This window comes from Mustela nigripes, chromosome 1, assembly GCF_022355385.1.
Source record: "Mustela nigripes isolate SB6536 chromosome 1, MUSNIG.SB6536, whole genome shotgun sequence".
Lineage (NCBI taxonomy): Eukaryota > Metazoa > Chordata > Mammalia > Carnivora > Mustelidae > Mustela > Mustela nigripes.
In genome coordinates, this window is record NC_081557.1 from 10,249,411 (window position 1) to 10,275,587 (window position 26,177).

At 53.1% G+C, this 26,177-nt stretch overlaps 2 protein-coding genes across 3 annotated transcripts; one reads left to right on the forward strand and one right to left on the reverse strand.

Moving 5' to 3' along the window:
* Positions 1-1,010: 1,010 nt before the first annotated feature.
* Positions 1,011-9,186, reverse strand: TMEM109 (transmembrane protein 109). Of its 2 annotated transcripts, none has more exons than XM_059404704.1 (4): positions 9,069-9,186; positions 4,096-4,340; positions 3,104-3,206; positions 1,011-2,664 (listed from the first exon to the last, which is right to left on the reverse strand). In XM_059404704.1, the coding sequence occupies exons 2-4, from the start codon at positions 4,330-4,332 to the stop codon at positions 2,273-2,275; spliced, it is 732 nt and encodes a 243-aa protein (XP_059260687.1). In that variant the 5' UTR covers positions 4,333-4,340; positions 9,069-9,186; the 3' UTR covers positions 1,011-2,272. The 2 variants fall into 2 exon arrangements, with proteins under 2 accessions (XP_059260687.1, XP_059260681.1); XM_059404698.1 differs by lacking the exon at positions 9,069-9,186 and adding an exon at positions 8,876-8,936.
* Positions 9,187-13,301: 4,115 nt separating this feature from the next.
* PRPF19 (pre-mRNA processing factor 19) lies at positions 13,302-23,833 on the forward strand. Its single transcript, XM_059404712.1, has 16 exons — positions 13,302-13,547; positions 15,233-15,382; positions 15,559-15,635; positions 16,623-16,764; positions 16,848-16,921; positions 17,040-17,102; positions 18,175-18,216; positions 18,342-18,416; positions 18,711-18,786; positions 18,944-19,053; positions 20,654-20,809; positions 21,033-21,102; positions 21,330-21,415; positions 21,761-21,931; positions 22,055-22,160; positions 23,318-23,833. The coding sequence occupies exons 1-16, from the start codon at positions 13,529-13,531 to the stop codon at positions 23,413-23,415; spliced, it is 1,515 nt and encodes a 504-aa protein (XP_059260695.1). The 5' UTR covers positions 13,302-13,528; the 3' UTR covers positions 23,416-23,833.
* The last annotated feature ends 2,344 nt before the right edge of the window (positions 23,834-26,177 follow it).

Genomic DNA, 26,177 nt, shown 5'->3' on the forward strand with positions numbered 1-26,177 from the left:
CACAGGGGCTGCCCCTCCGCCCCGCCGGGTCCTAGTGCCCCACGGATCCCAAGCCCTGCGCGCCCCCGCGCTTGAGGTCGGGAAGAAGGCCGCTCCCCTGGAGACTGACCCGCCTTACTAAGAGGGCCTGGAGGCGTTCAGCTGGCTCCCTCTTGCCCCTGGAGAAAACAGCCACTTCCTCTGCCTCATGCCCGCCCCACAAGTAACCCACCTGTAAAGGCATCGCACTCCGGACTCTGAACTGGTATTGGGGAAGATGGGGAACCAAACTGCGGGGGCGGAAGGGCGGAAAGGCAGAGAAAGCGGCCAAAAAGGGCTGGGTGACAACCACCTGGGCCTGCCCGGACAGAGCCCTAGGCCACGCTGGTGGAGGGAGGTCTCCACCCCTGGGAGAGGCCCCTCAGCCCCTGAGGAAGTCCCACCCACCAGGTCTGGCCTCTGGGCCCAGCCTTGGCTACCAGGCAGTTAGGAGAGGTCCAGACGAGGGCACCTAGCAGCACGTTAGCATCTTCGTGGCGGCTTAAAAAGAAAAAAGCGAAAAACAAAAAAACCAAAAAACAAAACAAAAAAACAACCCACCAAAACAACCACACCTGGGACCCTAGAAAACAACCGATTTAACCTATGGGCCAGTTGGAGAACCACAGTGCAGGAAACTCCCATCTGGTGAGGGAAGGAGGGAAGGCAGGCAAATCTCCTGGCTGTCTTGGGGCCAGCCTTTCCTACTCTTGCACACAGCGGCAGGAAGGGGTACCCTTCCTTCCTCTCTCCCACATACACACTACTCCAGCAGTGCGGGTCAGTTCCTGGAAGTTTTGTAAAGGGGGCAGGACTTCCTCATTCCTCACACCAGGAGGGAAGGGTACCTGGCACCAGCCTTCTTCTTGCCCAGCCCCGCTTCTCCCGCCCTTTCCACCAGCTTCCCGCAGCCCCTGCTGGGAAAAGTCGAGAAAACTGAGCAGCTCTGCAGAAAAGGATTTAGCTGTAGGGAGAAATGAAAGCCATCCAGACTTTGAGTAAATACATTTTATATGGAACGAGATAATAAAATAGCGTGCATTTTATTTAAAACCAACCAAGCGCTGATAAAAATATGTATCACTGCAGCTGTGATTCCACATCAAACCTTGACAGTAAGAACCGGGCACTGAATTCATTCTTCACATGATGTGCTGGGCCTGGCAGAGGATGCCCACCTCCACCAGAGCCCCAGAGGAAGAATGAGACCCCTGGTGGAGAGGGCTCGGGTGACAGGCATCCAGCTCTGTCTTGGAGCTTGGGAGGGGAAGGGGCCATGTGTGCAGCTCTGGTTTGTCTGCCCTGCACTCCCCCTGGGCCACTGGGGCCAGCGGTTCCTTAGTGGCAGTGAGTGTTGGGAGATGGGTGGAGAACTGTCTCGAGCGGCGCAGACCAGAGGCGTCCTCCTCCCTCCTTCAGTGTCTCTGAAATCCCCACAGGGGATCTGATGGCCACTGCAGGGTCCTACTTGCAGCCATAAGCCGATGAAGCAGTCACCTTTTGCTCTGGCTGAAGGGGAATCAAGGTTCCGAGAGGGACAACTCTCTTCTTGACACAAAACAGCCACAGTGCACTTTCCTACATACAGTACAGCAGCGGGCAAGCAGAGGGCCCTGCTGGCTCGGATTAAGGCACTTAATGAAACTCAATGTATATCCTCATTCCCAGCCCCCGTGGGGAACTCCCCCCCCCCCCCCCCACAAGCCCTTCCCCTCAGGTCCATATGCCTTGCCTCTTCCCCAGGGCTAGGCAATGAAGAGCACAGGAACATGCCTTGAGGGGCAGTGGTTTGGGCAGAGTGCTGGGCTAGAAGAAGACAAACAGGAAGGAAGCTGGGGACTTGGCAGAGGAGGAGATCCAGAAGGACAGGAGAGCAAGAGCATCAGGGGGAAGGCAAGGCGGCAGCAGAGGGGAGCCGGCTGAGTCACGGGAGGACCCATGGCAGTGATGTCCACTGAGAGCAGATGCACAAGCCACAGGGGAGCCCTTCCAAGCTGGCCTCACTGAGGCAGGCAGGGAGCAGAGAAAGGGTTAAGACAACCAATCCCAGACAACCTCACAAGACAGGGCCCCTGCGGACCAGCATGGGGCATGGTCTTCTTCTTTCTCAGCTAAAGGGTCTGGGGCAGGGTTGAAGGCTCTGACAGTTCAGAGACAGGGCAAGAAAGGGGCGGGGGGCCGGAAGGAGTGCTAGGGGATCCAGAAGCAGTGCAGCTCTTTGGTATGACGAAGGTGTCCTCGTCCGGCGGCCTCCTCACTCCTCCTCCACACTCCGGGGCCCCTTGGCCGCCCGCCTCTGCCGCCAGCGCAGCTCTTCCACCTGCCGCTCCAGCCCCCGAACCTTGGCCTCCAGCTGGGCCCCAGAGGCCCGGGTGCCAGTGAGCCGGCTCAGCAAGGCGTAGAGGGTCAGCAGGGCCAGAAGGAGCAAGGCCCGGGTGGAGGGGTCGGGCACAGACCTCACCAGGGCCACAAAGCCGGCAAGGAAGAGGACAAGCTTCAGGCCCCACAGGATCCGCCCCAGCAAGGCCAACACCAAGCCAAGGAGCAGGGACAGAAGCCAATAGACGACTAGGGCCCCTGCTCCCCACAGCAGGAACGTCTGGACCTGGCTGGGGCTGAGCTTCAGGCCCTGCGTGAGGTGGTCTCCTGGAAAAGGGAGAGTCACAGAATCAGCCAACCTGGGGTGGTCAGGGCCCAGGGGGCCAGGGCCAAAAACGGGGGAGGGGCTAAACCCCCTTTCCCACAGGGCCACCAAGATAGGAGCGTGAATCTCAGCGCCTGCTGGCTGGGGGTAGATTACTTCTCTTGGTTGAACCAGTTCCTCTGCAAAAGTGGGAGTGATTCTCTGGGTTGCGGGTAACAGTTAAATGAGACACTGTGGCTTAGCACCGCGCTCTGCCTCACATGAAGCAAATGCCTGGTAGGTGCTGGCAGTCATTAGCCCGTTCTTAGGCTTGCCTCTGGGGAAACCTGGCAGGAAGGTCAAGCAGCTAGGGAAAAGTCTGGGCCCTGAAAAGATAAAGTCCCACCAGCAGGAAGTGACAGGCTAAGCTCCTGGAGCCCTGAACAGTTCTCTGGCGCTCACCATCCAGTCCCAAGGCATTCAGCAGCTGCGCAGTGATCCCGGACAGTGCGAAGAAGGCCACTGAGATGGCCGAGGAGATGGCCCACATCACCTGAGACAAGGTCTGTGGAAAGAGCAGGGCAGGAGAGGAGTCTGCAATCAGTCACGCTCCTTCTCCTTCAGGCCTCTCGACCGCACTGTGTCAAGGCCTAGAAGAACATGTCCCACCTCGCTCTCAGCCAGGGCTTTGTCCACCAAGCCTGGACAGCAGGCCATGTGTCCTTCCTGAACTGGAACTTGGGACCTCAGGACATCTGGGCCCTCATTCAACTGATCTACCAGAATACTCTGGTGATGGCAGTGGGTTAATGTGCGTGGGGAAATCATCAAATCTCTCCAGTGGTCGCCCTGTGAAGCTGGGGTCCTCCCGGGGAGTCATGAAGTTGTGTGAAGCAACATATGCGAAGGGCTAGGACTTTTCAATGAAAAAAGCTCAGGTACCAGCTCTCTCAGATGCTGGGTTTTATAAATGATCATTTCAACTGTTTAGAACGTCCTATGGGAAGTATGCGATGCCATACCTGGGATGCCCTAAGAGAGAAGAGACAGCCCTGCCTTAAGCCCCAGAGTCAGACCTACTTCTACCTCTACAGGGGAAGGAACGGATTCAGGTCTTGATATTTTGCCAAGTTAAGACTTCAGGTCAGATTTAGACCAAAGTCAGACTCTATCGTCATCCAGCAACATGGATTTATAAAGACTGGCTCATTTCCCAGGCTTTCTGACAAGAAAGGGCAGGAAGAAGGGAAAGGACTAAAGGCTCCAGGGCAGGAATCAAACAAGGCGACTGCAAAAAGCAGGTACTGGCTGGCTTCATTTTGTGGAATGAAGGGACTCTCTGCACCAGGGATTGTGACACACAGAGGATGTGGAGCCAAGATGGGGTGACCATGAACGTCTCCTCCTTTCTGCTCTTCAATGTGTGTGCTCACAGCAGGGACCACCATCCTTACCTCGGAAACCAGGTGCATGGTCTCTGGCCCAAGCCAGGCATCCAGTGTTCCCCGCATAGAGCGGCCCATCTGGCTCAAGAGATCGACTGGGGCCTCCTTCTTCTGCTGGCCTGGGGGCACAAAGTCTGCATGGGACTGGGATGATGCTGAGTGGAGGAGGACGAGGGCCACTAGGACCATCAGGATGACTTTGAACACATGCTTGCCCCACGGTGAACTGCTGCCTGGGCCTGCCATGGCTGGGTCTGCCAGGAAAGAAGCACAGGGTGAGCAGGAAGCCAAAATTGGCACAGACAGTGGCTATCCCAGCCATGACCTGCCCCAACACCCTCCCCGACCCCCCTGTTAGCCGAGAAAGGCAGAAGTAGGCCTTTCAACTTCAGCTGGACACAACCATCTGATTCACGGGTTCCTCCTTCACATTCTTTTACCACCTGCACATTAATTAACCAGCAAGTACTCTTCAGTGCCTTTGGGTGGGTGAGAAGATCTAGGATTATTCCAGTTCTAAAAATCCAAAGGCCCATCTCTGGGTCTTAGGTGCTATGAGTATAAAAGAAAGCATAAGACTATAAAGCTTTGTCCCAGAGAGGTTATAATCTACTTAAGATAAAGCTGATATATATTAAAAAAAAAAAAACAGCTTAAAAAATAGCACACAAATATGATTACTGCTGTGTACTGATGTAAAGGGAAGTGCTCAGGGACGTGCTCAAGCAAGAACCCACAGCATATATGCCATCTGCTCTGCAGGACCATCGTACGAGGTAGGTATTAGCCTCCTCACCCTCCCGGTGACAATGAGAAGAAACTGAGACTTAGGAGTTAGGCATCTGCCCAAGGTCACTGGGCTAAGCAGAGATGAGAGGATTTGAACCCCGGCCTCTGCTTCCAAACTGCGCACCCACTGGGGGTGAAGGGAACACAGGGGATCTCAACTGGGACTGCTCAGCGGAGTCACCTGGGAGCTTCCAAACTACCGATGCTTCTTGTCCCGAGCCCAGAGGTCCTGGTGTCACTGGGTGTGACTTGGGCTTAGACCTGCCAAAGCTCCCCAGGGGATTCCACAGCACCAAGCTGAGATGCGCCGACAGGGAATGGTCTCAACTCCCCAGCCTCCAAGGCAGGCAAAGGGTTAAAGTGCAACCTTTAGGGAGAGATTTTTTTTTTTTAAGATTTTATTTATTTATTTGACAGAGAGAGATCACAAGTAGGCAGATAGGCAGAGAGGCAGGCAGAGAGAGAGGAAGGGAAGCAGGCTCCCTGCTGAGCAGAGAGTCGGATGTGGGGCTCGACCCCAGGACTCCGGGATCATGACCTGAGAAGGCAGAGGCTTTAACCCACGGAGCCACCCAGGTGCCCCTAGGGAGAGATATTAATAAAAAGTGAACCACGTGCCACCGATTTCACACAAGCACCGCCGCAACAGGGAGGCACTGTCACTTTCCTCCATTTGACTGAAGAAACCGAGGTGGGAGAAGCAGTAAGTGGGGAAGTCAGGATTCGAACCCAGGTGCACCTGATAGCAGCGCCCTTGCACATGCCACCCAGCTGTGTCATCTCCAAAGTCAGTCTCTAAAGTGATTTAGAAAGTCACACAATAGATTATTCACGAGCTACAATCAACTTGGCATCTGCCAGTCATCTCCGTGAATTACTGGTGACAATTCACTTAACCGCTTTATGCTCTGTGCTCGCCCAACGGGATGCTACAGGCAAGTTAAGGCCCCAGCAAGTACCGATTCATTGAAGCAGGTATGGATTAGCCAAAAAGAATGTTCACCAAGTCTATCTTCCCTTTGCCACTGTGCTTGAGAAATGTCAAACAGCACCAGCAAATCCCCTGTTCTTTCAGGCTGGGCAATGAACCTGTAGCTCCAGGGAGTCTCCATGATTCAAACGCGACAATCAGAGGCTAAACCATGCCCCTGACACAGGGGCAGCTAGGAATCTAGAATGTTTGCAGTTACCAGAAATAGCCAGAAATGAGAGGCACTGGGACGGAGGAGAGGGAAGATGTGCCCATTCTTACTTAGTGGGAAGGAGAGTCCGAGAAAGAGTTATAAAAATATCACATCGGAGCATTTTCTGGCCCAGAAACAGCTGCCCTAAGTTCCTCTTGGGGTCTGTGGAATCAAGCAAGTCTGCAAAACACGCATTCATGGGCAGCAACCTCAGGCTGGGAAGCCTTTTATTCTACTCTTTGGCATAAATCAAGAACCAGATGGTTCCTGCCTGCCAGTGGTCAGACAGGAGGAAAGCACAGGTCAGTTCCTGAGCTATCTGGGTCATAACCACCCTGGGAACTTAAAGAGCAGGGTTGCTATCTTGGGTTGGGTCCTATATCCAAGGACCTCCACCAGGACGGATCAGATGTCGTCTCCTCTGTTCTAGAAGGTCAGGGTGATGCGAGCTGCTCCCCCCAAGGCAGCCTCCGGCACTCTGTGCTAGCCTCAACTTTCAGGCAACCATCTGCCCCAGTCAACAGGAGCTAGGGGACCTTGGAATAAACCCTCCCCATGAGGCCATCATTGCCTTGCCAGCTGATCTTTTGAAATGCACCAGAAACCAAATCTAGCAGGATTCTAGAGCATGCCCTTTGCAGATAAGGGTGCAGATCACTGGCTGGTCCATTTCTTCCAGTTGTTTTATTTAACAGGCTTCCTTCTCATTTCCTCTAGGTCATTTCTAGGCAGCAAGAATCAGACTGACTGTCATTACACCTCCTCACTGCAGCCCAATCAAATACTTTCAATAAAGAGAAGCCACGGCAGTCAAGATCTGACTCCGTCTCGAGCTCTAAGGTGAAGTAGGTAGGTCTTAAACATCATCTCCTGCAATGCCTGCACTCAAATGGTAGGCATTCAACAACAACAAAATGTACATGTGTGATTGTGTGTATTCACATTTATATATGCAAGCGGCCATCTGCCCCAGTTGAGTGTGTCTGTATCTTGTTAAGCATATGTTTGTGTATGAGTGTAGTGCTTTATAATTTAAAAGGGGCTTGTCTGTTCTTGTCATTGAACTCTTATGACAACCTGATAAGTTTCTGTGATTCCACATTTTACTCAGAAAACCATGGCTTACAGAGGTCAAGTGACTTGTTCAAGCTCACACAACAGAACTGGGCCTTGCCTGCAGAACCCAGGATCTAAATCTTGCCTCTTGGCTTGTTCCACATCCCTCTGCTGCCTCAGACAGACACAGTCCCTGCCCTCAAGGCACTGAAAGTTCCACCAAATACCAATGAGCTCAGAGTGAGAGGACATCCGGATTCCTAATGGGAATGAGGACGGAAAATGATATGAGGACGGTAAATATTGAGGGAGACCTGCCCCTTCTGTCCAGGTATCTATAAGATGGCTCAGGCAGGGCCAGGAGAACCTGGCTCAGCTAGAAAACTGCTTCACTTAACTACGGTAGTGAGGAGGCATATATGTTCAGCTGTGGTTTGCCAAGAGGGCAGGGTGGGGCAGCCCACACACCCCCTGCCAAGGCTCTTTCCTCTGGTTAGCTTCCTTTCACACCATGAATCACTACATGGCAGGAGGGGCAGCTAATTCAGTGCCCTCTGGTGGCCCTGATTTTCCCCATCATTGCCCAGAGCTGCCCAGGTGGGGCAGGACTTCTGGGCTCTGGTTGCTCGTGGAGCCTATTCAAACATGGATGTCTGTCTCCCGAGGGGCCACCTTAGACTCTCCCAAAGATAGGGCTAAGGATTTTGTTTGTAGAGCCCCTGGAAGATTTCTGATGCATAACTAGACAGCTGCCGCAAGCGACCAGCAGCGCAGGAAGTCTATTCTAGGCAAAGCCTCCAAAGTGTGGCAGCAGACAAAGGAACTGAGACTTGCATCCCAGACTCAGTTCTGCCACAAACTAGAAGACACTGCCTTATGCCTATTACTTAATCTGAGTTTCAATCTCCTCAATGCAAAATGGGGTTAAGCAGGGTTAAGAACTACTGCGGATTTCTGCAAAGCTTTGTAGACCTTAAGGGTCAACAGAAATGTTGCAGCACACAGACTGCCAATACACCACTCATTACTTTGTAGCATAATCTAGCAGTTTATAGGCCAGCCTCCCCCAGGAGACTTTGAGCGCCTCCGGTTAGACTTGTCAACTTTTTTTTGGAATCCTCAGTGCCTAGCACAGAACAATGACTAATAGATGCTTGTGAAATGAATATTAGAAGCCCGCCAAGAAGCTGCGAGAGTGGCAAGGGAGAGGTGGGAAGAGAAGGCTTATTTTAAAGTTGATCCAAATAGGCAGCGGCCACCGGAGAAGCACAGCTGCGTTGAAAGGAAGCTCCTTGATGGGGCGAAGCTGCCACTGAGGAAAATGAAGTCAGCATCCCAGCAGGTGGGGGCAGCCCCCGCTAAGCCCCTAACAGCTGCTGCCCAGCAACTGTTCATGGGGGCAGGGCGGCGGGCAAAGGGGCAGCTTCCTCCCCAGGGCCCAGCCTCCCACAGACAGGGTGTCAGTAGCATGTGCTATTTCGAACAGCAAGTCCCCTGCCAAGCCCTGCTGGGTGGTGTCGCTGGCAAGGGACGCGGCGCGGCCCATGGGCTCGGGGTACCCCCAAGGGGCTAGGGGTACCCCGAGGGGCTCAAAGCATGGCGGTGGGAAGTTGGGCCGGGGGAAGCTGGGCCATGGGGTGGGATCGAGGGGCTCAGCGCTAGCCTCCTACCCCAGCCTGGCAGCAGCCCCGCCTCAGCCGGACCTCTGAGCAGAGAGCGCCGAACCCTCTTCACCCCGGATACGCGTCCCTCCCTGTTACCTAGTAACGACGCTCCCTGTTGCATAGCAACCAGGATCCGGGTCCCCAGTTTGTTTCCCCCGCCGGGCGCCGTCGGACCCCTCCCCACGTGTGTTCGCCAGGCCTCGAGGCCGCGCCTTGTTCCCACCTGCAGCGGTTGCCGCCTGCCCGTCCCACGTTCTGCCCCTAAGCCCCGGTCTCCACTGGCACTCACCCGGCTCCGGCCACTACTGCCCTTCACGTGCGACTTCGCTAAAACGCGCCACCAAACCCGCGCCTCAACTCCCGGGCGTTGGTTTACCGTCTGCGCACGCGCAAAGCGGGATGAGCCCGGGACCAACCGGTCCCCCTCCCAGCCCAAACCCTGTGCCTTGGGCGCATGCGCCCTACCCTCTTGCTCACGATTCCCACCCCACCCCCAAGCATTCCCACCGAAAAAGAGTGAGATCGGAAGTTTCTGGCAGGAACGGGGGAAGAAGTGACTATAACTGGGGTGTGAAGTAAATAAAGTGGATCTTCGAAATTCGGAGTCGAAGCCTATCCATCTCTTCGATACCTCAGCATCCCGGGCAATGTAGTTTCGGGCTAATCAGTGCCTCGTGGGGCATTGTGGGAGATGTAGTTCTAATTTAGAGGTACCTGGTCTCTTGAGGAACTTTCCCGCTAAAAAGACACAAAGGAAAAAGGTGTTAGAGGAGCCGTAAGAAGTACTGGAGCTGGGAAGTTGCATCTGCCCCTCTGAGAGCAGTTACACACCCAAACCCTGCAGATGGCTCCCAAATGTTCATTCAATTTTAGAGAAGGAAAAGAAGTAACAGCCAGACCCCATTTCTACGAAAAAAAGGCAAGATCGTGAGGGCGAACAAACAGGAGTTTGGGATGAGATGATCCTTTGCCTACTTTGTCATTCTAGGCACTTTGCTTCATCCCTCTTGACCTCAGCTTTTCAGCTTTCCTACACAGTCCTAAAAGTACCACTTCATTTCACAGTAGGGTGTGGAGAGTCCATCAGTAATGAGAGTGAATATTAAAAAAAAAAAAAAAAAAAAAATTCCAAGTCACTATCTGAATACCTCTCTCACATTGGCTGCCTTAGGGAAGCTCCCCATTAGATGCTAAAACAATTCTCGAAGCTCAGCACCCAAAACAGAACTCTTTTCCCCATCCTTCCTGGATCAGCCTTCTAACTGTGCCTTCTTCTCAGACTATACAACTCACCAGCAACCAGCCCATCACCTCCTCCAGTTGTTTTTTCAGATGTTTCTCAGCTTTACCCATCTTCCTGCCTGAGCTAAGGTTCTCTTTCCTGGGCCTCACCTTCCAGCTTTCCTAACAGTTACAAATTTACATTTGTTTGTGAAATGTTTTTGATTTGTAGGACTACCAAACTCGTCACAGACTCTTGTGCAAGAAATGTAACTCCTCACCCTCACCCCCATCCCCACTATTTCAAATCACTTTGTTTTCAACTCTTTTTCATCTGAGTAGTAGAAACAATTCTCAAACAGTTTGGGGTTCTTCCCACCTTGGTTTTCAGAGTGTACACCATGTTTGGAAAAAATGGGGCCGAAGTGCCAAGAATCCTGTCAGCTAAACTGCACTGTCTTGCCTACTCTTCAGACACTTGTCCACACAGGTTGCCACTAAATCTACCAGAGAAATGGAGCTTTTTCTGGGTTACTGGCCAACATGTCCCCTAAGTTCCCTAAGTTCTGAGTAGCAGCAGCCTTGGCCGAGGGAGCAAGGCATAGAGCTCCTCCCTTGGGGTGTTACCTATGGCTATCCATATATCCCTTTTTTACTATGTCTTCCTTCCCTGCCTAGGGGATCTTTAGCTCCCTTGTGGGAGTTTGAGCCTGGAAGAGTGAGGAGGACTCTGAGATCAAGTTCTTATCTGTAATATTTACTCCAAAATTTATTTCCCTATATCATTTCTATCCCTGAGGGGCTGGCTTTTGAAATTCACAAGGCTTGAAAGGACTCCCTGTTTTCTCCCTTCTTCAGGCACAGCCCTAAACTCCCCAGTATCGGGACACCTCTGCTTTCACTCACAGTGGTATCCCTAACACCCACGATAGTGCCTGACTGGCACACAGTGGGTACTCAACAAGGATTTGTCCAACAAATGAATTCCTGGCTCTCTTCCTCCACTCTGGACTCCTCCAAGCCATCCAGGGTCTTCTGGAGGAATCTTTGGGAAGTGTAGCTAACACTCCACAGTTCAGCTCCTGTTCTGCTACCAGCCAGATCAAGTCTAACTAGCCTCTGGTTCAAGGCCCTGACTAAATGGATCCATTTTATTTCCTATCACTTCCAAATATTCAAGACACTTGGTGTCGGACAGCCTGTCATTCAACCAACAGCAGCTATGAAGTTCCCGCTGTGTGTCAGGTGCTGCGTTAGACTCTGAGGGAAACAGTGACCAGAACAACAATGGTTCCTGGTATCACAGAGTTTACAGTCTGATGGAGAGCACAGAGATCAGACGCCTGTAAGCAATTAAATCATCAAATGATTATAGCGTCCAGAACGCCTTGAAGGAGAATTACAGGGTGCTGTGGGGGTGTCAACTTCAGTCGGGGGTCAAGGAAAAGGCCCCAGGGGAAGTGCCATTTAAGATGAGATGGAAGTTCACTTTGGAGGGAATAGGTGGGGAGGAGAGAGGAGGAAGGTGTGCCAGGCACAAGTAGTGGTACCAGCCAGAGGGGCTAATTTGAGGACTTGAAAAGCCAGTGTGGCTGGAGGCAAGATGAAGTGTGGTGGTGGAGGTCAGTAGGAGCTAGATGATGCAGGACTTGGGGGCAAGTTTTCTCTGCCAGAAACACTCTCCCTCATTCAGTTCTTGGCAAAAATATCACCTCCTCAGAGATGACCTCCCTGAATACCCTGTTTAAAGCAGCCCATCTCTCCCATCCACACCACCTCCTGTCCATCTTTCTCTGATTTGTTTCATTCTTAGTACTTACCTCTCTCTGGAATTTTTTTCTGATGTGTTGACTGTCTTTGCTACTTCATCCCCCCCCCCCCCCCCAAAGAAAAAAGAATGTAAGCTCCAAGAGAGCAGAAACCTTGTTCACCATTTGTATCTCCAGTTATCAGAGCAGAGTCTGGCACTTAGGAGGCACCCAATTAATATTTGTTGGATGAATTTGGAAAGCCTGGGGAGTAGCAGGAATAGATTTTTCATGGGAAGAGGATCACTGGCTGTTCTGTAAAAAGTGGATTGGAAGGCTAGGCTGGAAGCAAGACCAATGAGGATGTTAATTTACTGCTGCAGGGGAGACATAATAGTTTGTACAGTCTTGCTTGGATTCAGGGATAGTAATGAACACGAATATGTATATCGTACTTACTATGTGCCAGGCAATGTCAAAGCTCTTTTTATTTATTTTATTTATTTTTAAGTAGGCTAGAAGCGGGGCTTGAACTCACAACCCTGAGATAAAGACTTGAGCTGAGATCAAGAGAAGGACGCTTAACTGACTGAGCCACCCCAGCGCCCCCCAAAGCACTTTTTAAATATTAACTCCTCACAACAACCCTATGAGCTAATTTAACCTTTGGTATTATTCCCCCTATTTTACAGATGAAGAAATAAAGGCCGGGAAGTTCATACAGTTTACTAGCTGGGTGGGCTGGGATTAGAGTACAGGCGATCTGGCTTCAGACTTCAGACTGCTCTTGGCTCTTACGCCATGCTGCCCTTCATACCTGCAACTTGTTCTCTTCTCTCCAAGCTTTTCCTCAAGCTCTTCCTCTTCTTGGGATCCTTGTTCTTCCCTTCTATCTAAGTATTGCCTACCTGCAAAAATCCAGCTCATTCACCCCTCTTCAGCCAAGACGACGTCACTGATTACACTTGGATCCCTTCTAGCCCACACCACGTGTTCCGTCCATGATTCCTTAGAACCTCTTACAGACAGCCACTTAGAACCCGACAGATCTGAGCTGGAAGGGACCTGGCAGTCATGCGGGAAAGGGGCACAGAAGGTGATGACTTGCCCACGATCCCAGCGCAAATTGGTAGTAGAGGCAGGGCCAGAACAGTTTTCCCCTCAGGGCTGGTTTCTCTACCCCTCGGCACCTGTGCTTTCTTTTCCGGCCACCTAGCCGCGTGTTTCAAAGGGTGGCCGGAGATACACCTGCCTCAGAATCACGTGGGGCACGCACTAAAAATGCAGACTAAGGCAGACCCCAGGAAGATGCATTTTAAAAAGTGTGTTAGGAAATTCACTTACACTCCAAAGTATGTGCGAGATAACGTCCCCATGGACTAGCACAGCACAGGTCTCCCCAAAGTGTTGTTCAACGTAGTGGCTTTAAATTCCCACTGCATCGTGGGAAATGTAGTTTAGAACCTCCTCTGCCCCCGCCCCCGGGAGCGCTTTACGGAAGGCGCCGAGTAGGTCCGGAAATGGCCGAAGGTTCCGTGGCGGGCCCTTTCCTGCCCGGTTGCATTCTGGGAAAGGGCAGTTTCCGTTAGGTGGTGGAGGCTGAGGCGCGCGAGCGGCCGCAGCCCCACGTGAAGCGCTACGCGAACATCGCTCGGCGGGGTCGCTCCCCGCTAGTCGCGGAGCGTCCCGGAAGCAGCGGGGGACCGGAAGCGGCCCGCGGGGGCGCAGAAGCGAATCCCGGAGCCCGGTGTGAGGCGCCTGGGAGCGCAGCGACGGCGCCATGTCCCTGATCTGCTCGAGTGAGTGTCGGCTGCGGCCGATCGCGGGTCGCAGGGGGCCGGAGCGCGGAGCGGGAGGAGCTGCGGGCCTCTGCGGCGCGGGGGTCGGGACGGAGGCGAGAACAGGGCTCCCTGGGGGCAGGGCGGCGGCCTGTCAGCGCGGGGGTCCTCCTCCTCCCTGACGTGGGGTGCATTTGCGCAGCGCTTCACAGTTTACATAACGCCTCAAGTTTATTGTCGCAGACGTCACTGAGGCCAAGCGCCTCGTTTACGCAGTGAACTGAGCCCTGGATGGAGGGAGCTGGTGCAGGGAAGCAGCTGCGGTGTAGGAATCGGGCTTGTGAGGATCTCCCTCCCGATTGGCTTTGTGATCTGGCGCAGGCTCTGGGCCTCAGTTTCCACACCTGCAAAAAGAGGGTATTGCACTGCATGACGTCTGAGGTCCCGCTCCGGTAGTCAGAGATTCTGCAGTTTGCGAAGGTCACACGGCCAGTTAGAGGCAGTGACAGGGCAGGAATCCAGGCCCCTGGCTCCCAGCCTCCCAGGCTCCCTCTGTACCAAACACAGCGCACATTTGTAAAGCCTTTGGTCGACGCGGCGCTTCCCAGTCGGTGATCTCATTTTATCCTCACAAGAATTCTCCAAGGCAGAAAGGAAGATGGGGGTTTTACAGATGAGGATGTAAGGCTGGGAGAGGCTGTGGCCGAGCTGGGTGGTGGAGGTAGTTTCTCCCACCCCAGATCCATGCTTTTCCCCCTTGCCGTGTAGGGGCCTTCCTTTTGGTATTTTAATGCGGCCCGCGGATGTTTTCCATTCTGTGTCATCAGGTTACTAGAGCATCCCTTTCTCGATTTGCTTCCAGCTTCGGGAAGCCCTGTGCTCTTCTCAGAACCTCTCCGTGAATCCAGAACGAGGGAGGCAGGAAGAAAGGGAAATGAGGGCCAGAAAAAGGGATTTTTCATAGTGAAGAAATTGAAGTTCGCAAAATATTTTCACACTGATTGTTTTCTTTCAGTGTCGAGGAAGGTTTTTTTCCCCGATATTCCCAGCACCATCCTTCTTTTCATTTGATTGTGCTTAGATGTTTTTGTTAGATGTTGACTGGATGCCGGCTGGGCATCTGCATTGTGCTGGAAGGCCGACCGCCTGGAATCCCTGTCCTCAGGGGTGCATAGCCTACCGAGGCAGGCGCGCCCATGGTACCTCTGTTGGGGGTTGTTGTGAGGATGAGTGAACCCACAGAAAATGTTTACAATCAGGCTTGGCACTTGAGAATGCAGTTGAAGCGTTTCTTCTTAATGTGACATATTCACAGTGCTTTGTAATTTCGCTGTCTGATTATCCATCTTGGTTCTAGACTGAGATTGGAGTGGCCATGTGTCTTTCTGTGTCCCAGAGTATAATGGGTGCTTGTCTTTGTTCCAAACGGAGATGGGCGGGGATTATTGACTGCTCTGGAGGTATGTGGCCCATAGTAGTAACGCAGTAATTGTTGGTTGACTCTCTGTCAGGGGAGTGATGGAGAAAGAAGCTAGTTATGTAGCTGGAAAGATGCGGAGGACATTGCAAAACTGGTGTCATGTCCTGCTTTCTGTTAGTTGAATGTGGGGAAGTGTGGTTTTGTCGGGGCCAATTGCCTGTAAGGCATCCCTTTGTCCAAAGTCCCTTTCACCACCCCAAGCTGATTGCCTGCCTTTTCTCCACAGTCTCCAATGAAGTGCCAGAGCACCCGTGCGTGTCCCCCGTCTCTAATCATGTTTACGAGCGGCGGCTCATTGAGAAGTATATTGCAGAGAACGGCACAGACCCCATCAACAACCAGCCTCTGTCTGAGGAGCAGCTCATTGACATCAAAGGTGCCTGGTGGCTGGCCTCTGTCCAAAGCTTTTAGCTCAGAGCTTGAGAGGCTGGGAGGTGGGGCCAGTGCACTGGAGGAGGAGATGCTGTTCTGTTAACATAGGGGAAACGGGTGGGGGAGAGGAAGAGTCCCTGAGTTAACGATTCTTCATACGCGCTCTCCCTCTCTTGGCAGTTGCTCACCCAATCCGGCCCAAACCTCCCTCTGCTACCAGCATCCCAGCCATTCTGAAAGCCTTGCAGGACGAGTGGGTGAGTCCCTGGAAGAGAACCGATGTCTCTGTACTTCAGAGGGGATCACTGCTATAGGACTTGGGGTGGGAAGGGTGGAGTCTTGTTTTGTTTCGCTTTATTTTGTTTTTTGAGGGGCAGGATGATAGTGGAGGAGGAGCCTGGTTGTTGAACTCACACAGATCTGGGTTGCTCACTTAGCTCCCTTCCTCACTTGCCATATGACCTTGGGCAAATTGCTCATATGTGAGTCCCAGCTTTCCTGACTAAAGGACAGAGTTTATACCAATCTCTCAGGGTTTGGGGGAGAATTAGAATAAGGTTAGAGTAGAAGATGACATCAGGGATTTTTTTTTCCTTAAGATTTTATTTGAGATAGAATGAGAGTGAGACAGCGAGAGAGAGCAAGAGCACACAAGCAAAGAGAGCAGCGGGCAGAGAGAGAAGCAGGCTCCTGCTGAGCAGGGAGCCCAGTGTGGGGCTCGATCCCAGGACTCTGGGATCATGACTGGAGCCAAAGGCAGACGTTTAACTGACTGAGCCACTCAGGCGCCCTAGGGATTTGTTTTGTTCATCAGTGTATCCCCAGCACCGAGAGCCGCACTGTATGTAGAAGGCTCTCTGAAAGACGAATGAGTGAACACATTTTGAGCGACTGTCATGTACGGCAACCGACACAACGAGGGCAGTCAGTAAAAGGCAACAGCGGCCTTACTCTTCCCCTGTTGGGGAGGAGACGGCATGATGTTGAGATTGGCCAGGGAATTGGAGAAGATGGGGTGGGAAAGAGTGGGCTCCCAGTGCTCCCTGTGCCCAGTGTTTGGTGTGCGGTGGCAGCTCCTGAGCGGCTGCTAGCATGCTCCTGGCCCCTCCCGGACCTCTTGGGTTACTGATACTGGTCCAGGCTGGGGGAATACGGGGCAGTATGCTCTTGGTCAAGGGCTGACTCTTCCACCGGGTGCTCCCTGCTCCTCCCCACCCACTCACCGTGGCGTTTCCCTTCCCCAGGACGCAGTCATGCTGCACAGCTTCACTCTGCGCCAGCAGCTGCAGACAACCCGCCAGGAGCTGTCCCACGCTCTGTACCAGCACGATGCTGCCTGCCGTGTCATAGCCCGTCTCACCAAGGAAGTTACAGCTGCCCGAGAAGGTGCTGCCCCTGCCCTGCCATCCCCCTCTCTGGGCCAGTCCTGCTCTGTGACACCCCATTTCTAATGTATTCTTCTCTCTCAGCTCTGGCCACCCTGAAGCCTCAGGCCGGTCTCATCGTGCCTCAGGCCGTGCCAAGCTCACAGCCAAGTGTCGCGGTGAGTGGACCCCCGCCCCCCACCATGAGCAGCCCCCGTGTGCAGTGTCACATGTGGCTCTCTTGCAAGGGTCTTTGGCTTTCTGCGCCTCCTTCATCTTTAACTTTCTTGTCTTCAGGGTGCAGGCGAGCCGATGGATTTGGGCGAGTTGGTGGGAATGACCCCCGAGATTATCCAGAAGGTAAGTTGTGGGAAGTCACTTGGTTGGAATGTTTGTGGGCCCTCACTTCTCACCCTCTGCCTTGAGTCCTGTCTGACTAGAAATCCCAGCCATGTGGGACTCAGGCAGAGGGGAGCAGAGCACAGACTCAGGCTGCACCGCCTGTGTTCATGCTGTGTTGTCACCTCTTAGGAGCTGGCTGACCTTGGGTTGACTTAACCAACTCTTTATTTCATTTTCCTTGTTTCTAAACTGAGAGTAACAGTGTCTACTTTATAGACTTGTGAGAATTTAAAAGATTGTAATTCCTGGTAAGTGCAGCTTGTAGCTTTTACTGTTATGGGGGTTCTTTGCAGATTGTGAAACACTTTGTTACACATTCTCATGTGTTTTCTCTGAGGGAGACAGAATGGGAATTACCATTTTTAGGTTTACAGATAAAGAACCGGAGACTAAGATTCAAGGGCAGAGGGACGCGTGGGTGGCTCCATTGTTAAGTGTCTGTCTTTGGCTCAGGTCAAGATCCCAGGGTCCTGGGATCGAGCCCTGGATCTGTGGGAAGCCTGCCTCTCCCTCTCTCACTCATCCTGTTTGTGTTCCCTCTTTCACTGTGTCTCTCTCTGTCAAATAAATAAAATCCTCAAAAAGGAGAAAAGATTGAAAGGCAGAGCTCACAAGAGGCAGAGCGGGCGGGATTCCAGGGCCAGTGCCCTGCTGTACTCACAGAACTCGCCTTTTGTAGGAGTTGGTGGTTTGTGTCTTGTCTGTGCTCACCTTGCATCTCCCCTCTCTCGATGGTGTCGACCTGGTCTGGGGGCTCAGAAGAGCTGGTTCAGGTGCTCGCTCTGCCATTTGTCACTGCTGAGGCCTTGGGGAAGTGCCCTCACTCCTCGGAGGCTCAGTGTCCCCTCTACGAAGTAAGGTCAGCAGCGCCCCCCCTCATCAAATTGGGGTGAGAGTAAGAAGAGGGAATGCACGTAAGCCCTTAGCTCAGAACTGGCAGATCGTGAGTGCAGGTGGCTCTTGGAGATGGGACCGACATCCAGCTGGCCAAATCACTTGTCTCAGCGTTGCTGTTCTCTCTCTCGCCCAGCTTCAAGACAAGGCCACTGTGCTCACCACGGAGCGTAAGAAGGTGAGTCTTCCCAGAGCCAGGGAAGAGCTGGTCAGTGGAGGCGGCGGCCGCCTTCAGGGAAGGGGGGCGTCGCTGCATCCTGCTCTCACTGGTCCTCTTGTTGGGGCCCTTTCGCTTTTGCTCAGAGAGGGAAGACGGTGCCAGAGGAGCTGGTGAAGCCGGAGGAGCTGAGCAAATACCGGCAGGTGGCCTCACACGTGGTGAGTCGCCGGGTTCCTGCTAGCTGTGGGGCAGGGTGCCCCTGTGGTATCGGGTGGGCAGCCAGCGTGGAGGGCGGTGGCCATAGAACTGCACAAGGGCCCCAGCTTCTTGCCCCAGTGCTGCCCTTCACAGTAATGCCGCAAGGGCGGCGCTGTGTCCAAGCAGAAGGCCAAGTGCAGTGGATGAGGGACAGGGCCAAGTGCAGGGCTGGGGATGGAGTGGGGGAGTTGTGTGGCACTCTGGCAGGTTTGGGTTCGGCCACAGCTGGGTTTGATGTCGTACTCTCTGCTCAGGGCTTGCACAGTGCCAGCATTCCTGGGATCCTGGCCCTGGACCTCTGCCCTGCCGACACAAACAAGATCCTTACTGGTGAGAGCCGGCTGGGCCCAGCAGGCCAAGGCGGGGAGGGTGGTGGGGAAGGTGCATGCTCCTGTTCTCTGCATGGCCTAGGGACAAAAGTACCTTCTTCAGCAGAGGACCCAGGTGGGCGTGACTCATTTTTGGATCTCATCTGGGTCCTTTTTAGGTGGGGCAGATAAAAATGTTGTCGTCTTCGACAAGAGTTCTGAGCAAATCTTGGCCACCCTCAAAGGCCATACCAAGAAAGTCACCAGTGTGGTGTTTCATCCTTCCCAGGTAAAGGGTTCTGCCAGTCACCTGGGCTCCTCCTTCCTGAGCAGTGGTTGCTGTTGCAGTGGTCTGGGTCGTGGCCCAGTTATCCAGTGCCCTGCTGTGTGCTCCTGGAAGTGAATCAGGACCGAGGAAGAATGCTGAGCCTTTAGAGTGGGCACTGGGCCTTTGTTTGCAGTCATGGGGTTGGCCTGTACTCTGTAGAACCTCCTAGAGCAGTGGCCTTCAGACCAGGGGGAAGAGAGGAAACGGAGAGCTTGAATAAGCTTATTCATAACCTACATTATGTTAGGGAAAGGAAAAACCCTACTCTGTTTGTAGTACGAACTGGAAAACAAAACTCAGCGAAGTCTTGCCTTAGCATATGTGGGAAGGACAGGTGTGTCCACATTCCCACGGTCCTGTGGGGTTGGGGGGCTTGATATTGACTGTTGAAAGTGGCGTGGGCTAAAGTAGATGAAGAGGTGCTGGCATAGAGGGCAAAGACCGCTGAGTAGACCAGATTACTGACCTTAGAGGATTTGAGTCTTGAGGTCTGGGACAGTTTGGGTCTGAGACTGTAGGAGAGCGGCTGAGTCTGTGCTTCCCAATTAGCCTTTTCCCTATTCCTTAAGGAAATTAGAAATAGATGATGAACATGAATTTTTTGTGAAATTAAATGTATTTATTTGTTTTTCATTTATTCTCTTCAGGTTTTTTAAATCTAATCTCAACGTGGGGCTCAAGCTCCTGACCCTGAGATCAAGGGTCACATGCTCCCCTGAGTCAGCCGGGCACCCCAAAACTAAATGTGTTTCAGGTGGAAAGCATTCCTTCTTTGCTGACTGGGTGCTGTTATTTCTCTTCATGAGATCATACTGACGAAATAGGGTAGTTGGTCGTACCTTACAGTTTTTAATGTCCTAACCCAAATAATTGGTGGCTGACACTATGGAGGTTCTCTCTGCCCCATATTTTTCTGAGGATTAACTTGCCCCTGCAGAGCTGAAGTGGGGGGGAGGGTGTCCTGGTCCTGTGGCCCCTCCCAGACCCAGTGCTCAGACCCATGCCACCCGTGCCAGTAGCCATTAGCTAATGTGTCTATTTAAGCAAAGTAAAATAAACTAAAAATTAAAGATTTTTAAAAATATTTATCTGACAGATCACATGTAGGCAGAGAGGCAGGCAAAGAGTGAGAGGGAAGCAGGCTCCCTGCTGAACAGAGAGCCCGACACGGGGCTCGATCCCAGGACCCTGGGAATCATGACCTGTGCCGAAGGCAGAGGCTCAACTCACCGAGCCGCCCAGGCGCCCCAAGTAAACTAAAATTTAAAAACTTAGTTCCTCAATTTATTAGACACATTGCCCGCTCTGGTCTTAGAAACAGGGCGTGGGAAACTGCTCTCTGGTGCAACTGTCCTTCTTAGCACTAGATAGGCTTCCTCATCTAGGCCGCTGCTGTTTGAGTTACCATTTTAAATAGCATTTACTGTCAGCTCCGTTAGGCATCACTGGGTGGATGGATGGTGCTAGGCAGGACAGGACTGAAAGAGTAGCAGTTGTTGGGGTTGTGGCTGTCCCCGGTTTTGTAAAATTGTACGGTCCATCTCTTCTGTTTTCCTTTCAGGAGCTGGTCTTTTCTGCCTCTCCAGATGCTACTATCAGGATTTGGTCGGTCCCGAATGCCTCTTGTGTGCAGGTTGTTCGGGCGCACGAGAGCGCTGTGACAGGCCTCAGCCTTCATGCCACTGGGGACTATCTCCTGAGCTCCTCTGATGACCAGGTGTGGTGCCAGCCTGGACACTGCAGAGGCCTGCTGGTCTCCGAGCTTGAACATCCTGGGAGGAGGGAGCATCTTGCCAACACCAGCTGGTTCCCCAGAACCCCAGAGGAGGACGTTCCTCTGCTCGGAGGGCCTACCTTGGCCAGGGTTTGCCGAACAAGGGTCCCTGCCTTCCTGAAGGGCACCCACTTTCTTACTGGCTCCATTGTCTCTGTTTTTTCAGTACTGGGCTTTCTCTGACATCCAGACAGGGCGTGTGCTCACCAAGGTGACAGATGAGACCTCTGGCTGCTGTAAGTTGCTTCAGAGGCGCTGGCCTCTGTCTTTTGCTGCTTCTCATTTAGTTTTATGTTTTATTTTGTCATTTGTTCATTTTTTCTTAAAATACATTAACCGCCAGCACCTGCCAGGTGCCAGGCATTGTGCTGGGCACAGTGTGCAGCGTGAAGAGTGAGGGACTTTTCTCTGTGCTTGTCTGTCCTGTGGGCTCTGACCGCAGCTCCGTCTCCCTCTCCCACAGCTCTCACCTGTGCGCAGTTCCACCCCGATGGACTCATTTTTGGGACAGGCACCATGGACTCGCAGATCAAGATCTGGGATTTGAAGGTAGGACATGGCAGCCTCCATCTAAGGCCCAGGTTCTGAGCCTTTGACTACGCAGTGTGATTAAGTGCTGATGGCACCTGGCCCTGGAGTGTGTGTGTTGTGTGTGTGTGTGTGTGTGAGAGAGAGAGAGAGAGAGGTGATGTGATGTGATGTGATGTGATGTGATGTGATGTGATAGGTGTGGTCTGGGGTTCCTGGGCTGGGCCGTCTGCTTCCGCCATTCCTGCTCATGGTCCTTCCCTGAAGCGTGGAGAAGGATGGCTCAGAGGTGGGCATTTGGCGAACTCCATCTTCTCCCTCTCGTGACCAGTGGGTAATGTTGTGCTACCCATCCTCCAACCATAGGAGCGCACTAACGTGGCCAACTTCCCCGGCCACTCGGGCCCCATCACCAGCATTGCCTTCTCGGAGAATGGCTACTACCTCGCCACAGCGGCCGATGATTCCTCTGTCAAGCTCTGGGATCTGCGCAAGCTTAAAAACTTCAAGACGCTGCAGCTGGATAACAACTTCGAGGTGGGCCCCTCCCGCCCCTGCTCTGTCGCTGCGGCTACTCGGTTGTTGCTTATTCACCGAAGTGATCCAACTTCTGTGTATCCCTGACTGTTCTCGTGTGACCTCTGTCCTGTCTTCTGGCAGGTGAAGTCGTTGATCTTTGACCAGAGCGGCACCTACTTGGCGCTCGGGGGCACGGATGTCCAGATCTACATCTGCAAACAGTGGACAGAGATTCTTCATTTCACAGGTAGGGTCTGAGCTCTGGGCCCCCAAGGCCCCTGGGTGCCCTGGCCCAGGACAAAGAGGGCAAATTCCACTGGGCTAGGAATTTCTAGGGGGCATGACGTGGCCTGGGCAGCTTTCCATCACCACCTGAGACAGCAGAGTTGAGTGGCTAAAAAAGTGAACTCAAGTGTCAGACTGCTAGGCCTTGAATGCCAGCTCTACCACTTCAAGTGCACTTCAGGCTGTGTGACATTGGACAAGTTGCCTAGCCTCTCTGGGGAATGCTGACAGTGTGTACTCCACTGGGTGGCCATGAGGTTTAGGTGAGTTCGTACACATACGGAGTTATCTGTTTAGGCGTGCACACATCCATATATAACAGGAAGTAGCTATGTATATGACATGCATCCATGTGTATACACATGTATGGTTGTAGAACGTAGAACAGTGGCTTGGAGTAAGGATTTGCCGTTGCTCAGCACTGCACCTGCCTTGGGAGGGAGGTGGGATGGAGGCCGGAAGCACAGCCTGGGCTCTGTAGTCGGGGCTCCAGGTGTTATCCCTAAATTTAGAAGGAATTTGCTTTGTTGCTCACGAACTACCTGAATCCAGGGCTGTGTGTCACCAGCCTCTTCTGCCCTCGGCCCAGTGCTGCTCTGTGTTGGGGGCCCAGGTTCCCTAAGTGGGAACCCCGAGCTAGAACAGGCTAACGGACTGTCCCAGTGATAAGCAAGGAGTTAGAACTAACTACAAAGTATAAATGTACACCAGCTGGCTGAGCAGTGAGGTTTTAAACCGAAGTGAAAACTTAGCTAAATCTGTAAAACTGAGGTGGTGAGAAGGCAGAGAACCAGACTGCGCCCTCTGCCAGCTCTCAGTGGCTTCTAGCCCTTGAACGGAGCAGAATTGCAGTTGCCCCGAGAGCTCAGGTGGGGGCGCTGACGTTCCTCTCTGCATTCAGCGCACAGGTGCCTGCTGTGTGCCAGACGTGGAGTAGGACCTGTGATGTGCAGGTCGGACTAGCACCCTGCCCTCAGGGGCGTAGAGGTGACTGGGGAAAGAGTACGCGAGCACTGACCCCGGAGCGCTGGATGGGTTTGGGAGCGTGTCCTCAGGGTCAGTGCTCGACCCTGAGCGAGCGGGAGAAGCCTCACTACTGCCTCTTGTTTCTCTCCTCAGAGCATAGCGGCCTGACCACAGGCGTGGCGTTTGGGCACCACGCCAAGTTCATCGCTTCAACGGGCATGGACAGGAGCCTCAAGTTCTACAGTCTGTAGGCCCTGGCCCTTCGCATCTGGGAGCCGGGCCTCATCTCAGTAGAGGGGTAGAATTAGGGTGGGGGGGTGGGGGGAGGAAGGGGAGAGACTACTGAGGGAGGGGGGTCTCGGGGGCGGGGCATTCACATCATTTCACTCTGGTCCGGGTGGTGGCCTGAGAGCCACAGCGGCGGGGACCACCCTCATCCATGCCACCTTCAGCCTGACAGGAAGGATCATGGGCGGTAGAACTGTCACCCTGGGAAGGCTCGGGTCGGAGCCCAGGGCCTCTCCCCTCATGGCGTTCATGAGCTTCAGTCCCTGGGAGATGGGGAGAGGCTGAGCCAAGGGAAGTGTGACGGGGATGGGCGTGAGGGCTCTTGCAGGTTTTTGTAAGCAGTGATTTAGTTTCATTAAAAAAAGAAAACAATAAACAGCACCCCCCTGTGTGTGTCTGTAAGAGGAAAACCACGCTGGGAAGGGCGGGGAGGGAGCACATTTGCCAGAAGGACACTTTCACGGCCCTGCAGGCCTTGACCTTGTGTTTCAGAGGGTCTCTTGTCACTCTTATGCAGCCACTTCCTGTGGGGTTTCCTTTCACAGCAGCCAAGAGGGGAAAGGGGACGTGAGGGCAAAACAGCCTTTTTTTAACTGGTGAGGAAGTGTGAGCAAATCATGAAGGCATCATTACTGTGGGTGTTGCAAAACCTGCCCCAGGCCGGCTTAAATCTGAAGGATTTTCCAAACTCTGGCTTTTGAACATTGAGAGTAGAGCCGGTTCCAGGGAAGACGGCTAGTACAGTAAATAAACACAGATCAGGTCGCTGATGCCTCTCCTGGGAGAGGAAGCAGAGCTCCTTGGCTGCTGAAGGCGGGGTGGCCTCTTTCACGCGATGACGAAGCTAAAACCTTAATGCTTATTTGCCAAAAGGGAGGAGGGGTGTTGGCAGGGGAGGTGTCTAAGGGGGAGTGATGGAGGTGTGCGGAGGGGAAGGAAGGAGAGCCCTGGTGTTCGTGGAGGGGCAGGGTGGTGGGCTAGGGACGTCTTCAGGACCCTGGACAACGACAGTCCAGGAGCCTCTTGAACTGGAAGCTTGATGGGGGCTTGTGTGGGAGTGGGGGGGGGCATGATTTGGTGAGGTACTGCGCTGGGGCCGGGGGCAGTGGCGCAAAGCACAGGGGATCCTGTTAGAGCCACAGAAGGCTCCGCGTGTGTTCTGCTGGGTCAGCGTTCCGTGGTCCAGAAAGTTCAGGCATGCTGTTCTCTGCCTTGGAGGCCCACAGTGCTTGCTAGGCTAGTGAAGCCTTTGAAAACTGCGAGAAAGAAACCTTTTAACTTATTGCCCCAGTTTTCACAGGTATTTGACTAGCACAGCCTTTGTGTGTGTGTATCTGTGATTGTCCCTGGAACTCGCCTTTGGGACCCACGGCAGAGTTGTAGCTGTTGGCAGACGGTGCTGCTGAGGGCGGCTCTGAGCGCTGGCCTCCTGGTAGTTCGGGTCAGTTTTCACAGGAGATGCCCAACAGTCAGTGACGAGGCGGCGTTTGAACACTTAGAGCTTTTCCAGTATTTGCCAATCAAAGGTCAATTTTGGATATTCTGGTTTGAAAAATGTGGGATTGTCCCTTTTAAAGAAAAGAGCGTTCATGCAGTTCTCCTGAGGCTGTACACCCTACAAAAGGAGGACGGGTTGGAGCCGCGGTTTGCAGGTGGTGGGGCCTCGTGGGCAAGGTGGGGAAGGGCAGAACCGGGCCTCCCCTAGCCCGGCCCTGAGCCCTTGGTTGGTTCCTGGCTAGACTTGAATGGGCGCTGTTAGGTCGGCTTTGTTGCCTGGAAAACCACTGAAGAGATAAAGGGAGGTTCTTGGGGAGTGCGGGGGTGGGGGGGGGGGGCGCTATGTTGTGGAGCCTATGTCGTGTCCTCGCGTATGTGCATTTTTTGGTGGCGAAGGGGCTTGGAATACATCTCAGAGGATCTCAAAGGGACTATAGTCCCACCCTCACCCTGCTTCAAACCCCCGTCCTGGACCTGGAGCCTGGCCCTGCTCTTCTGGCCTTGGGAGCCGCTTGTTTGGTTAGAAACCCTGAAACGCTTTCCACGCCGTCCTGCCATCTGTGCCTTCACATCAGCTGTGTGCTGGACACGTTACGTCCGTTCTCTCATTTTATTCTCGAAACAGCCTGGCTTCTGGCTGTGCAGCCAAGCAGCTTACCTGCACCCCCCAGGAACCTCAGGCTGCTCCTTTGCAGTCCAGGATAGAGAGAGGAGCGCAGAATCCCAGCTGTGGCACTTAGGAGGCTGGGGCCCTCGGCCAGATTATTTGACTGACTGTCTTTCTTTCTCCTTTCTCCTTTCTCTCTCTCTTTCTTTCCTTCTTCCTTCCTTCCTTTTTCTTTCTTTCCTTCCTTCCTTCTCTTCTCTTTCTTTCTTTTTTTCTTTCATTCTTTCTTTCTTTCTGTTATTAACATATAACGTATTATTTGCTTCAGGGGTACAGGTCTGTGTTAACCTCTTTCTATTCCAGTTTCTTCGGAAGTTGGGGATATTGTAAAAACGGAATTAGAGCGTAGAGGAGTTTGTAGAATGGTGGGTGCACGTGGTACAGACTGTATGCATTGTGCCTGCTGCTGCCGCTCCAGCTGCCACCCCCGCTACCGCTGCTCCGCCTACTGCCGCCCCCGCCTACTGCTGCTCCTACTACTGCTACTCCTCCTACTGCTGCTGCTCCTTCCGCTACTCCTCCTACTGCTGCTGCTCCTTCCGCTACTCCTCCTACTGCTGC

Coding starts and splice junctions, on each gene's coding strand:
- TMEM109 (XM_059404698.1), bottom strand. CDS start 8,900: ATGCAACAGGGAGCGTCGTTACTAG. Junction 4,341..8,875: donor ACAGGGAGCGTCGTTACTAG/GTAACAGGGAGG, acceptor CTTTCCTGGCAG/ACCCAGCCATGGCAGGCCCA. Junction 2,665..3,103: donor GAATGCCTTGGGACTGGATG/GTGAGCGCCAGA, acceptor TCCCTTTTCCAG/GAGACCACCTCACGCAGGGC.
- PRPF19 (XM_059404712.1), top strand. Junction 18,417..18,710: donor GGCAGGTGGCCTCACACGTG/GTGAGTCGCCGG, acceptor CTCTCTGCTCAG/GGCTTGCACAGTGCCAGCAT. Junction 21,103..21,329: donor AGATGAGACCTCTGGCTGCT/GTAAGTTGCTTC, acceptor CCTCTCCCACAG/CTCTCACCTGTGCGCAGTTC.